Source organism: Gigantopelta aegis, chromosome 1 (assembly GCF_016097555.1).
Source record: "Gigantopelta aegis isolate Gae_Host chromosome 1, Gae_host_genome, whole genome shotgun sequence".
Classification (NCBI taxonomy): domain Eukaryota; kingdom Metazoa; phylum Mollusca; class Gastropoda; order Neomphalida; family Peltospiridae; genus Gigantopelta; species Gigantopelta aegis.
Window position 1 is genome coordinate 19,810,053 of NC_054699.1, and position 14,319 is coordinate 19,824,371.

The window sequence follows — 14,319 nt, forward strand, 5'->3', positions numbered from 1 at the left end:
ATTCGAACCCTGCATACTGATTATAAAATTATTTTGTAAGAAAGTATCATGATCTTGAAAGGGAAATAACTCATTATTTACTGAATAAAAAGGTCTGATATACACAGCTAAGGATAGCTAACAAACTGAATTAATATATGTACATGTAAGTATTTTAACTAAAGTTTACTTGGGGCATCAGGTGTTTTTCACGGACGTTTAAAATAAAAGGAAAGAAAGAAATATTTCTTTGACAACACCTCAGTACATTTTTAAACTATGGATGTAGAGTTAAAAGATTTACGAAATGTAAAACATACCTCAATATCTTTACAGGGTGCACAAAATTCACATCCTACATTGGAATTCTTGCAATGAACAGACAGGTTCCGGATTTCTCTCCGGACACCATTATCCATATAAATCTGTAAAATATAATTTAATGTTAGTGTCAAACCTCTTAATACATTTTTTTTTTAAAGTTTCTTTTGCTTAACGACACCACCAAAGCAACTTAATTAATTAATAACTGGCTACTGGATGTCAAATAAAATATTTTGGTAATTCTTTCAGTCTTTAGAGAAAACCTGCTTCTATTAGAAGAGATCTTTATCAGCACTGCTCACCCCGAGGAGGAGTGTCCTTCTTTGAAGTAAATGAATGTGTTAAAATGTGTATGACCTATGCGAGCATGACACATTTCATTTCAACTTATTTCCATGCTTATATCCAATTATGGTTCAAGCACGCTGTCCTGGCACACCTCAGCTAGCTGGGCTGTTTGTCCAGGACAGTGGGTTAGTTGTTAATTGTTAGTGGTTAATGAGAGAGAGAAGAGGGTGTAGTGGCCTTACACCAGCTCAATGAGTTGTTAAAACTCGCTCTGGGTGGGAGCCGGTACTGGGCTGCGAACCCTGTACCTACCAGCCTTATGTCCGATGGCTTAACCATGACGCCACCGAGGCCAGCATGACACAAAACCACCCCATCCTTCCTGCACCATCTGTAGGAGGACTGCACTCTCCCAGAACTGGCTTGACAGAATGAAGCTTGTTTGCTACAATATATTGGTTGAAATATTTAGGGGACACCAGGAATGGGACAAATTTAAAGCAGATTTGGCAGCAGAATCTACTTTTTCATGACCCATGGCAATGGACAGGGTGATCCCTGTACACTACCTATTTAAGCCCCAGTCACACAGACAATGGGACCACGATGCAACCTCTTGGCGACTGATTTCAATGGTGATTGCTTGAGACTGGTTGAGATTGGTTGAGACCGGTGCGACCAATTCTGCCCACATTTGGAATCAGGATATGATCGCCTATCAATCAGCGATAAGTGTTGCAACTTGTCGGTGATTGATCAGCACCTAATCGGCAACTGTTCACCGCAGGCGATATGCTTGCAACTAGTTGAGATCGATCTGTGACTAGGTGTCGATTGATCACCAATCAAAACATAATGCATATAAAAAGGGTGCTTTTGAGAATAAATCATTTCTCTGCAAGATTCTGGAGCTGTTTCTTTTGTTTTCCTGCCTTTACGGACCAGAAATAATTGAAATAATAAAAAAATCTTTGATGTGATCTCTGTGAATACTTGTGACAAAATGATGCTGTAATCCACAGATAGATTTTTTTTTATATCGTGATATGATGCAAACCCGATAGCGAATGGTCAGTGCACGCTTTGAAACCACTTTGCAACTGATCGACTACCAATCACCGATGAAGCCCTGGTTGGTCATCACTGATCAATCACAGATAGGTCACCACTAGAGTGCAAAGAGCCAACACCCTTGTCTAGACGAAACCGATCGCCACACAGTGGAAATCGATCTGCGATTAAAATAAGACCGCTTGAAGACCTCTAGCAGACCAGTGAGACCTCTGAGGGAACAAATCGGTCGCAGCCAGTCTTTTGTGCATGTTCAAAAGACTGGCTGCGACTGATTGGGTTTTGCGACCGCTTTGAAACTTTGTAGCGACTTGTAACAACCTCAGTGAAACCTTTCAGAGACCTCTGAAACCTCTGCGATTGTCAAATTTTTTGGTCTCCACGAGGTTGCATCATGGTCACATTGCCTGTGTGACTGGGGCTTTTAATACACATACAATATCAGTACACTAGGAATAGTGATATTAATGAAATAGTAATGTCTGTGAAGGGATTTCAAAGTAATAATGATGCAAATATAAATGTGTCATACAGAACTGTCAACCTTTAGTCAAGAGAAAGCAGGAGGTGTGTGTTGAAAAAGCAGGAGATTTTTTAAATTAACACAATTTAACCCAAAATCGCAAGATTTAAAATATATATATATATTACAGTAAGTTATATGAACACTACATGTCATATATACTTGTTAACCTTAGATCTTGGCATTTAAAACAATTAATTAATTAAAAATATATATTATTATAAAAAAAATTAAAGTTTAAATATTATTATGATTTAATACATTTTTTTTTTTAAATAACTCTTTCATCCAAAAATGTTAAGAACAGGAACAAGAAATTAAAAAATTAATTAGTACATTTACGGTATTACACTTACAGCCTTACAGGTTACATCATCATGTGTGGTTAGTGTAGCTGTAAGTACCTAAGAAAAATTTATATAAATCTTATAAATTAATATTCAGTTTTTACTATTATGAGGAACAGTGGCGTGGTACTTACTTAAAATCATTATAATGATGCAATAAATATTTTATTTCCATTAATCATAAGTAAAACCTCATTACGGACATCGTGTGAAATTTACCGGAATTATACCCAGTTCCGTGAGTAACTTTATGTCGAACACAACAATTATTAAATGTACAAAAATAATCTCTTGAACAATACCGTTGTTACCAACATTTCACTGCGTAAACATACAAAATTAACTGACACAAGTTTGTTTATATAGCTAATTGGTCTTTTCGTTGTCTTGCTGTGACATGTGATTTTAACATGCATCGTGTGTATCGCTGTCAACTCTGGGCCAGAGTCTGGCACTTCCGATTCATCATAGTTGCATTATGTAATCTAGTGGGAAGACATTTTACAATTCAGTGGCGTTATTAGAACTAAATTGGATAGTTATATATATGGCAACACTGAATCATGAATGGCAATACACAGCCTCCATATGCTTTTTTAACAATATAAATATCCCACAAGTCTTACTTCGGCAAAGGTTAAACAGTCAGGACAATTCGGCCTGTTACATTCTCAGAAACCGAAAGTAGTCAACATTTTCCGAATGAGAATGAGTTACTTCCCTTATGTAATTTTGGCAAAACAGGATCGATTTTTTTTTATTCTTACAAAAATGTCATTTAACAGAAGAAATTGTCTCCCGCGCAGGTGACGGGAGATTTGATCAAATACCGGGAGACTCCGACGGAATCTGGGGGATTGACAGGTCTGGTCATAACCTATAGGTTACCAGATTTGTATTTTGTGATAACCTATAAATGGGTTACCAGACAATTTGCTGATTTCGATGTCTGTAAAAGCAGAAATTTATTATTTGGTTTTATTCTGCAATCACTTTTACACTGACAGAATATGATGACAGACAAAGCAGTCATATCCTCTTACTAGCAAGATATGACTTTTGATGTCACTCATGCGACATCACATGCATAGCTACATTACAAAATCGCTCATTTGACTTCCAGGTCAATGTGACTGAAATAACAGAAATAATAGCTTTTTCCCTTAATTTTTATGGTCTGCAGGATAAAGATAATAAATAACTAGTTAATGTAAATGATGTTGGGTATCTGCTTTATCCTGTTCAAGCCGAATGAGAAATTCCGCTCGGCAGAGCATCGTGCAATTTCTCATTCTTACTGTCACAGGATAAAGCAGATATCCTGTCATTAACTACCGTAGTTATTCTCTATATACATGTACATGTGTAACATTTTGTTTTATATTTTGTGGCATTTTGTATTAATATAAAAAAAAGTAAGCTACAAAAAACGAACTTCAATAAATGCAGAAAATGGCATGATTAATTAAAATATGTTATATACATTTTGAACTACATGTATATTACTTGAATTATACAAATTTTAAAAATCTTTTTTAGGGGGTGTTTTTTTTTTTTTTTTTATCAATGTACAACAGTCATAAAGTTAGTATAATCAGGGCATTCTGACAACCACCCACATACCTTCAGTTGAGGCTAAAAATATGTTTTACAGTGCAATAATAGCTACTTATATAGGCGACCAGGGACAAATGTATACATTGTATAGTTAATTCTTACATCATTTCGTTTCAGGCGTTCACAGTTTTCTTCAGCAGCTGGACAGTCAACAGTAAAGATTTCCCCCACACACTTCTCACACAGATGATGTCCACATCTAAAATATACAGCACTGATATAAGTTTACTTTCATTCTAAAATCCAACTGAAGTTTAAGCATATTGTTTTGCATACTGAAAGTATATGCTTTTTTTTTTTCGAAATGACTAACAGATTAGTTTGAGAAGAATGTAATACAATAATGAGACTAAAGTTAAGTGTCCTCTTGTGCATATGCAAACACAGATACGGCTAAAATCACACACAATGGAATAACATAACACTGTGTCCATTTGTACGGAGTATGGCTGTGAATGTTTTTTTCCAACCAGATCATGTACATGTAGGGGTACATGTGGAAATGTGATCTAAAACACAAAAGTGGATACAAAACCATACTAGCAATCTCATAAATGTGTCTGCATCAGTCTCGACACCGCACAAGGCGACACACAACTTAATGTTTTAAATAATATAGTTTGCTTGAAACTAACTTCAGTTGATAAATTAAGGTTTTAAAGAATACTTTTTATGTGAAAAAAACCAACTAAAAAACCCCAAACTTTACAAAATGTAAAGTTTAGAAGTTCTGTGTTTTAAGAATATTAACTTATATAAAGATAGCTATCAAAGGATGTCTGTAAAAGTCATTTTAAGGTCAGAGTTGACCCAAAACTTAATTAAAGCCACTGACCCTAATTTCATGATTTCATCAATCACCAAGTTGTAATTACATAAACGGTCCAAGATGGCCACCCTGGCCTCTGATTAACTGAGACCTTTTTAGTTCTTAAGTTCCACCAGGCAGGTTTCAAACTCGGTCCAAGTGATCCTCTCATGGCACTTACCAAGAAGTTGTTATTTTTGGGGCAGTTTCAAAATCCAAGATGGCTGCTGTGGCCTTTGATTGACCGAGTTGTTTTTGACTTTTCAAGGTCCACGTACAAGCAGATTTCAACCAAATCTATTCCAAATTATCCTCTCATGGCCCTGACCAAATAGTTATTTTTCAGGCCGATTCAAAATCCAACATGGCTAGCCTGGCTTTCAATCGACAGAGACATTTTAAAACTTCTTTTCAAGGTCCTCCATCCAGGTTTCAACCAAACTTGGTTCAAACGATCCTCTCATGGACCTGACAAAGTATTGCTATTTTTGGGGCTGATTCAAAATCCAAGATGGTCACCCTGGCCTCCGATTGGCTCAGACATTTTCAACGTCTTCTCAAATTCCACCAGGCAAATTTCAACCAAACATGGCCCAAGTCATCCTCTCATGGCCATGCCTATGTTGTTATTTTGGGGGCCAATTGAAAATCCAATAATTACAAAATGTACCTGTTTTAACCATATTAGATTAGCATGTGTATGTATTAATCTTAATTTTGTTTTAATTATCATTGTAAATACTATCTAAATCTGTTACATGTATGTTTGATTGTTTAACCACTATTCCCATTGAATTTAATAAATCATGTGAGAAGTTCTGAATTTTAAAAAAATAACCATGAAAATGATTTGGACGTAGCTTTTTCTGTTCAAATTCAACTAAACAAACTAAGCCTTTTTTGTGTGGAACCATGCGCAAGCTTCGACAAGTGTAGACATGCTTGCACAGTTGAATATTTGCATGCAGCAAGTTTGCAAAAATGAAAACATGCTTGTGGGAATCATGCACAGTTGAAGATATGCAGGCCAGTCAAACAAATTAAGGTGCATCCAGTGTTTTAGCCAAGAAAATGTATTAAAAAATTATATATATAAAGAGTAGATGATTCAGTGTACAATCACCTTGTTTGCATTGCATTGCGAAGAACGTGTTTGCAATAACAACATTTATATCTGTCATCTAAGTGAACGAAATTCGGATCTTCCTGTCCAAGCTCAGTGAAAGTACTCCCTGATGAAAAATCGAGAGAATTCGTAATCACATTTACTTCAGTAGGGCTATTCCTGGAAACAAAAAAGAAGAAGAGATTTAATAGTCAAATTTGGCTCTGTGGCATTGAATTGAGTTTAGGTTTTAAGATGGGTCTTTGGTATTGAGTTCAACTGGTTAAAAGTAACACATCTAGTCAAAATGGAAAGAAAGGAATATTGGTTTAATGACACATCATCACATTTTAAATTGCATTTATTTATCTAACATATATTTATTTAAAACATGTCTAGTAAGAGAGAAAACTACACACTCCTAACTAATAGCAAGGGATTTTATATATATATCTATGGACTTTTCCACAGACAGGTCAGCAAATACATGTACCATGCATGGTGTTCCAAATGTGATTTGTGACCATATATAGAGGATACTCCCCCGAATATCTTGTAATATCATAATTTATCAGCACGAGTTGATGAAAGTATGAAATCTGACCACACTTAAAGCGAGTGCTTCACCACTGGGCTATATCCTGCCCCTGCCTCTTAACAATGCCAGAAATAACTACTGAACACTCTCCAAAGTGGTCACACTAAGCCCACAGCTAAAAGCTGATGGGGAATGACAGGTGTGTGGCATGGATAGCCAAAGGAGAAAAGGGTAAAGTTAGTTTGTTTTGTATAACAACATCAATGTTAGAGCATATTGGTTTAAGAGGAAACGGGTGCATGTGCAGGGGATGGGTATTGGGGGTCAAAACCTTTACCTGACCAAGCTAAAAAAAAAAAAAAAAATTCTGGGGGAGCATGACCCCATATATAAACTTCGCTCAACACAGTCTATGACCCCAAACCCGCTGAAATCCCTGCACATGCGCCTTGGAAACCCACTACATTTAAAAAAAAAAAAATTGCAAGGGATCGTTTATATGTACCATCCCACAGACAGGATATCAGATACCATGGCCTTTTATATACCAGTCATGGCGCACTGGCTGGAACGAGCCACCTAGCCGTTGGGGATCGATCCTAGACCGACCGCGCATTTCCATAAAACAACTTTTTAGGTCTCAGTAATAAATAGAAATAGCATAGTCTTGATAAATGTTATGTAAATCGAACAAAACACCTCTTCCCCTTACATGTAACGTGTATGCCAACTACTGGCCACAGTCAAAATTTCACGGCAAATCCCCCACTGACCACTGAAAAGGTGTTGTACCATACCTCTATGGGTATATAAATGTTTCGGAGATATGAGACGACCCCTCAATCAAGACAGTTAAATTTGTTCAAAATCACATGAGAAGCTCAGCGCCTGCGCAAATCACATAAAGTTCCAGTTCTACTGGCGTCCCGCTAAATGAAGAAAAACAAAGCTGGCCATTGCGTTTGTAGTTGACCTAGATAATGCAGATAAGCTAGCATTGCGAAACTATAGCAATGTGGTGGACCTTTTATGTACCAAACAGAACTGGATTATTTATTCTAACTGCTTAAATAATAAAAAATATTCCAGGGACTGCAGCTTTAAACAATAATCTCAAATTATATAGGGTCATGGATACTCCCGAAGGTAGCCGAATGCTTGGTCCGAACTAGCCAATGGGTCGAACAAATTATGGTGCCCCAAGGGTGTTCTCCCCAAGACAGACAGACACAGATAATTTATAAATTTATTAACTTTCATAGCTTCCAATTCCAATTAGCAAGAAGTTGCTTAAAATTAATTCCTTAACCCCTAAAACTCAGACTTTCACAACATTATCTTTGCTTTACGTTTAAAGTGCCTCTGTAAAGACACATTTTAATTAGATGTATGGACGGAAATAGTGTTTACATTAATACATAAAAGAGTTATTTTTAAAAAAGCAACCCATTTTTTTATAGTAATTTTTTTCTCGGAAACGCCTCGATGAAAAACACTTGTCCGATGCCAGCAGAGCTATTTTTAGCCTATGACACACAAAAAGGGGTTATCCTAGAGAACTCGTCACTACTCGAGGTCTCACACCTGCGACTGACTATGTTTAGTTGTTTCTCCACTGATCGATAATTTTCCTTCAACGTGGGAATGACATGGTTCATTAATCTAGCATACCGTTTTGTTAACATTTATTGCCTTTCTAAAATGTAATTACTAAAATTGAGACCAATTGTCATTGGTAAAACGCAACTGTATATTATTTTTGAACTAATCCCAAGAAATGAAAATGCAACAAAAGTACATCCTTGAAATTGAAAGAAAAATGTTCGAACAAATACATTTTAAAATTAAAAATCTAGTTAAGAAATGACTTTTAAAATTGAATAGTTTTTTTCTTAAATATTCATTTACAATTATTTTTTTATAAAAAAAAGGTTTATACAAATCTGTAAATTTGTTGCTTATTTCTTTTACTAGTTTGCCATTCAAGGAAAATAAATCTTCAGGTATGATTCAGTACTACGGAAGTTTGTTAAACCTGACACTTTTAGGAAAAACCATACTGTCCGGATTATCGAGGTTTCACTGTGTGTGTGTGTGCGTGTGTATATGTATATATATATATATATATATATATATATATATATATATACATAGGCCTACATATATACAGTATTTGGCCTGTCAGTTGCCACAATTGCCAATAGACTACTTTCACATTCCTATTGCGCATGCGTGCAAAGAGTAACGTCCCTTGACGAAATAGTCTCTATCATGGCTAATAACAAATTGGGGGGCATAACAGACAGGTTTTTATGGGCGACTTGAGTAGCTTCACAGGAGATGTTGAACTGTGGCAACTAACATGTACATATTTCGAATTAGATGCTATAATGGCCGAGCAAAATGGTCCGCTGAAATTTACAGTGGAATGGTTCAAATTAAAAAGCAGTGCAACAACTTGGACAAAGTTTCTGCGACTTGTATCCGAGGGTTTTCATAACGCCAGATTAAAAGACTATCTCGTAAAAAGTATAAACAAAACATTTGACAGATTCCATAGGTTATGGCATCGACAGGTTATGGCATCGATCGATATATATATTTGAGTGAGTGAGTGAGAGAGAGAGAGTATATATATATATATATATATATATACATACACACACTATATATATATATACATACATACACATATATATATGTGTGTGTGTATATATATATATATGTGTGTGTGTGTGTGTGTATATATATATATATATATATATATCAGAATGTGTTTTGTTGCATTTTCTTAGTGTCTATCTAATTAGGAAAAGTAAAAAAAAAGAAAGAGATTTTATGCTGTTACATGTATATCCATAAAGTGGGAATTTAAAAAAGGGGGATTTGAAAGGGGTGTGTGTGTGTGTGTGTGTGTGTGTGTGTGTGTGTGAAGGTAGGTGCCGTTCTGTTTACCCATACACATGTTTTTATACAGTGTCAACACGAACGCATTGAGTATTATACAAAATATATTTATTTTCTTTACTGTTAATGTGTTTTCCACCATATCTAAGTATATAAAATACTAGACGGACCTGTGTAGGAACGTCTTGTACAGAGCCGTCATCACTCTATATATATTTATATATCATTATTATTATTATTATTATTATTATTTAAGGAGTGTCTGTTATTTCTTTTACATTCATCGGGGTATATGAACAAAATAAATCATCCGTAAACTGTGTGAATCGGCGAAGCCGTTCTCACATAAGTGTGTGGATGATTTTTTTGTTCATACCTAGATGAACGTAAAAGAAATAACAGACAATACTTATAATTAAATTTGAAACATACGGAGTAATAATAACATTAAAAGTTAAGTAGAGAATCTAAGTAGAGAATACTAGACCGCCCTGTATAGGAATGTTCTGTACAGAGCCGTCCTGACTACATATATTTTTTTTATATTTACACACGAACACGTTATATATTTTATTGAGTATAATCCGAAATATACATATATTTTCTTTATTTTCAAGCATTTTTAATTGCTTTTAAAAACCCCCACCATAACGTCAATTAGTAGTGATTATCACAGTCTTTGGTCAAAAGATGATCGCTGCAGATTCTACCCTATACGGTCCTTTCCTGTGGGCTACAAGTCAAAAGATGATCACTGCAGATTCTACCCTATACGGTCCTTTCCTGTGGGCTACAATTGTCAATTTGTTTTTACCAAGATAGCCTCGTGATGTAAACAATGTCCAGTATTTCATGGATGTTCTATAGTCTGTCCCACAGAAAACGCCTTCTTTCATGCTATGGAATTTACGACACAAATTATTTATTATCGTAGAATATGTCAAACAGTATTCACATATCGATATTACAAAAAATTAAATTGAATAGTTTCGTGTGCTGATTTTTCGTATTCTGGTCCCACATGTCAGCTTAGGGCCAAACCTACACCGGATCCAAAATGTCTCGAAAGCATCTTTATTACACACCAGTGTAAGATATTGCTCATGTCATAACAAAATCACTCAATATCTAACTAGTGTAATATCGGCGTGACGTAGATCACTTGCTGACCCAGTTCGTAGACAAATAATGTGTAGTAGGTCTCAACATCTGCTTACTTCTGCATTGCAGTTTGTTCCTAGTTGGTTTGTAATAAATAAAATACTAAACAAACTTGCCTGTCATACCATTTTTATGAACAGTGTTGGTATCTGACTCGCTTTCGCTCGCCAGATACCAAAACTGTTCACTCATTTCATAAAAATGGTATAACAGGCAAGCTCGTTTAGTATTCTATATGTATCGTTCTCTTTGATAACTGCGGCTAGACAAGCCCTGTTGTGACGTCACGCGTTATTATGTAACTCGGCATGTAGCTTCGAGTGTTCTTATAATGCGATCGATTATTACAAATACAGTCATCTCCACTTATTTGCACATCGGTTTATATATTTCGGTTAATCGACTATTTTCACCCAACACGGAACCATTTGCCCTTATAACACTACAAAACATCCGGTTAATTGCACAGACTACAGGCTATATATCGGTTATTTGCACATATAAATAACGATATATTTTTTTTGTGTGTGCTAAATTAATGTCACAAATGACTGAGAATGTCTATCAAACTTTGGCAAAAAAAAACCTCAAATAAATCACCGATTAATCTGTTTTGTTTGAGCTCACTGTGTGGTAAGCCGACTGTAATCACTGTTTAGTCTACGTGTGACATGCAAATGAGATGGTGTGCACGTTACTACTGGTGAATCACAATACCCGACTACAAGATTTAAGAATGACATAATTAAGTTGAATAAACCTAAGACCTAATGTTTTGTTTGCAATATATTGCTGTTAATCAGATGCAATCTCAATAACCGGTAACTCTCCGACTATTATTTTTAGAAGTACCACCTGTGCGCTTGTACGCATGCGCACTCAACTATTGAGGCCCTATTCGATTGACGTGTTCAGGGAAATCATTGTTCTGTATCAATTATTACGTTATGTTGAGAAGCCTTGTTAATAATTAAAAGATTACAGATCAATCGTCCTAGGCGGTTATGTTTTTAATAAATGTGACCGAGAAAGGGTTGTTGTTCACTTATTCATTAGATGCAGTGTACGCTATATCTGTTAAACGCAAAAGAAACGATTTATCACTTGCTTCCCGGAAAATGTAGCGGGAAAAAAAAAGACTGGTGGGGGAGGTCGTCAAAAAAACAAACATAACAAAGACCGTTATTTATGGATCGTCCCTAAGTTTCTGCTATATTGTTAGACACCAATCAGTCGGACCGCACCATGAAGGTCAGTTAGACCGGTCATGCATGCAATGCAGACTGCTGGAACTGATAACGACTCACTAGCCGAGCTTAACTTTAATTGCTTAACAATAGCAAAGTCATTATTTGGGGATCACAAATAATACCAAAGCTTGCCATATCTTTTGGGATGGAAAGAACACCATACCAGCAAATGCATACAAGTTCACGTAATTCTCTTCGGTCAATCAACAGCCCGGTAATTCCGGAAACTGATGTCATTTTGTAAACACGTGCACCGATGAAACGTGAACTTTTTGATGGTTCTGTTGTTTCAAGTTTATCTCATTAACTACATGGCTAATACACTTTGTTTACACTAGTGGATGGTCAGTGTTTTTTTTTTTTTAATGCACAAAGTTTGTGTTTTTAGAAAACGACGCCAGTTTGTGTTTTTAGAAAACGACGCCTAGTGACGGACGTTGTTGGTTTTTTTAAAAATGATTTCTGGTCTGGAAGATTAAAACAAAAACGTCATGCTAATTATATATATATATATCGATAGATATATTTTTTTACATTTATATATATCCAACTGCATGTGACATGTGTTAACTGTAATAGTTCTGGTATGAAGTACCGCATTATGCTAGACTGTCTCCCATGCCACTTTGTAGTTGGATGGCTGTTACAAAGTGAAAGTCGGTACTCTATCGGTTAATCGACTAACCCGGTTAATTGCACAAAATCGAGCAGCACCGAGGGTATGCAAATAAGCGGGTTTGACTGTATATAAAAGACAGCTTTTCAGATCTTTTTAAAATTAAGTAGGATGCATATACATTGTAAACATGATATATATAGGTACCAAAAGATAGCAAAATGCGTGTTTCATTCCAGAGGCACTTTAAGATGATGTAGCAGAGGTTTGTTTTGTTTAACAGCAGCACTAGGTGATGTAGGATGCAAAAAAACTATTTTCACATTGTGGGAGCCATATTGGTGTCCATCTTGGATTTAAATAATGACACAATCTCGTGATTAACATGGGTAATTTAAAAAGGGAATTCAGTGGTTCCTAAAACACAGTAATAAATTGTTTAATATTTATTCTTGGCAGCAAACATTTTGTTGAGTATCGCGTTGCGATTCGCTACTCAAGTTTCAGAGATCGCTACACAATTTTAGGACATAAACAGTAGTTGCTAATCAATTTTCAATTGACTAGAAATATTGCTAATAATTTTTTTTAAATATTGCTAATGAAATTTTGAAAAACTAAATATTCCCTGCTAGTGAAATAGAATCCAAGGTATTGTCAGTTCTATGTTTTGGCTGCCAACTTGAATATTTGAGAATGCTCAAGTGTGTCAGTTTACATCCCATACATTCCCTTCAAAGATGCAAAAGCCACAAATACATGTACATATGTTACAAATGTGGGTACCAAATTGCAAGATGTTAGAGTGGACACCCCTTGTGAAACACAACAAAATAAATTTAATATATATGTATTGGACAAGTTTATTTTAGGGGTGTTCAAGCAATTCAATAGATTGTGTCCTTTCTTTATTAAATACAAACAAAAAACCCTCAAAATTTAAAATCACTATTTATGGGATACTGTGTATGCAAAAACAAATTCAAGTAATACATCTGGTTTTGCATAACCAGTCATGACCAATGAATATTGTAAGCAAGGTTCATGGTTTGGTCGAGGCTATATACATGGCGACCGTATATATAGCCACAGCAACAGAATGGTGGAAAGAGTTCGACCATGCAGTACCCTTTTTGACATCCAATTAATAGCCAATGATTAATTAATTGATGTGCTCCAGTGGTGTTGTTAAACAAACCAAACTTCGACCCATACCCCTCTAGATCAAAGGCTCTAAAACTAACCCTAATCCTATCCCTAAAGGTAAGACTTCGACCCGTACCCCCATTTTAATGGTTAGGGAAGTTTTAGGGATAGGGATAGGGTTAGTGTTTAGAGCCTTTGATATAGAGGGGTACGGGTCGAACTATTTCCAGCGGAATAATATTAATATTACATGTACTTAACCTCTTATAAAAATTTTTATGTATGGGTCATTCTACAAAAAGCGTCACTTTTCAAAATACAAATTCAAGATAAAACAAAAGATATTAATTTTTATTGTTTACTTTTGGGAATTAGTTGAACAAAGAAACATAAAATTATATCTTGCCACGCAGAACTGTAATCGGCCTGCACGTGCAGACACGTTACTCTATGAACAGGCTCATTATGTCATTGGCGTTATCGGACAAGTGGGGTAGTTCAGCAGTGTGATCCAATTGGTTTATAGTGATCAAGAGCACATAGATGTGTTATTTGGGTGTCCCTAATAACATGTATGGAATAACTTTAGAATTAAAAACTATCCAAGGGTGTAATTGTGCATTTCCACACGGATATTCT

The 14,319-nt window shown here is 35.6% G+C and overlaps 2 protein-coding genes across 2 annotated transcripts in view; one reads left to right on the top strand and one right to left on the bottom strand.

Annotated features, from left to right (window-relative positions):
- The window catches only part of LOC121371699 (TNF receptor-associated factor 5-like), a 29,403-nt gene extending 23,168 nt beyond the window's left edge, over positions 1 to 6,235 (bottom strand). Inside the window, exons 1-3 of the mRNA XM_041497792.1 lie at positions 6,081 to 6,235; positions 4,252 to 4,348; positions 300 to 404 (exon numbers count right to left, since the gene is read on the bottom strand). Of these exons, the coding sequence (XP_041353726.1) occupies positions 300 to 404; positions 4,252 to 4,348; positions 6,081 to 6,091 (213 nt within the window). The 5' untranslated portion in view covers positions 6,092 to 6,235. The remainder of the gene's footprint in view (positions 1 to 299; positions 405 to 4,251; positions 4,349 to 6,080) is intronic.
- Positions 1 to 14,319, top strand: part of LOC121371715 (thymidylate kinase-like) — a 198,511-nt gene that overhangs the window by 89,403 nt on the left and 94,789 nt on the right. The window lies entirely within an intron of this gene.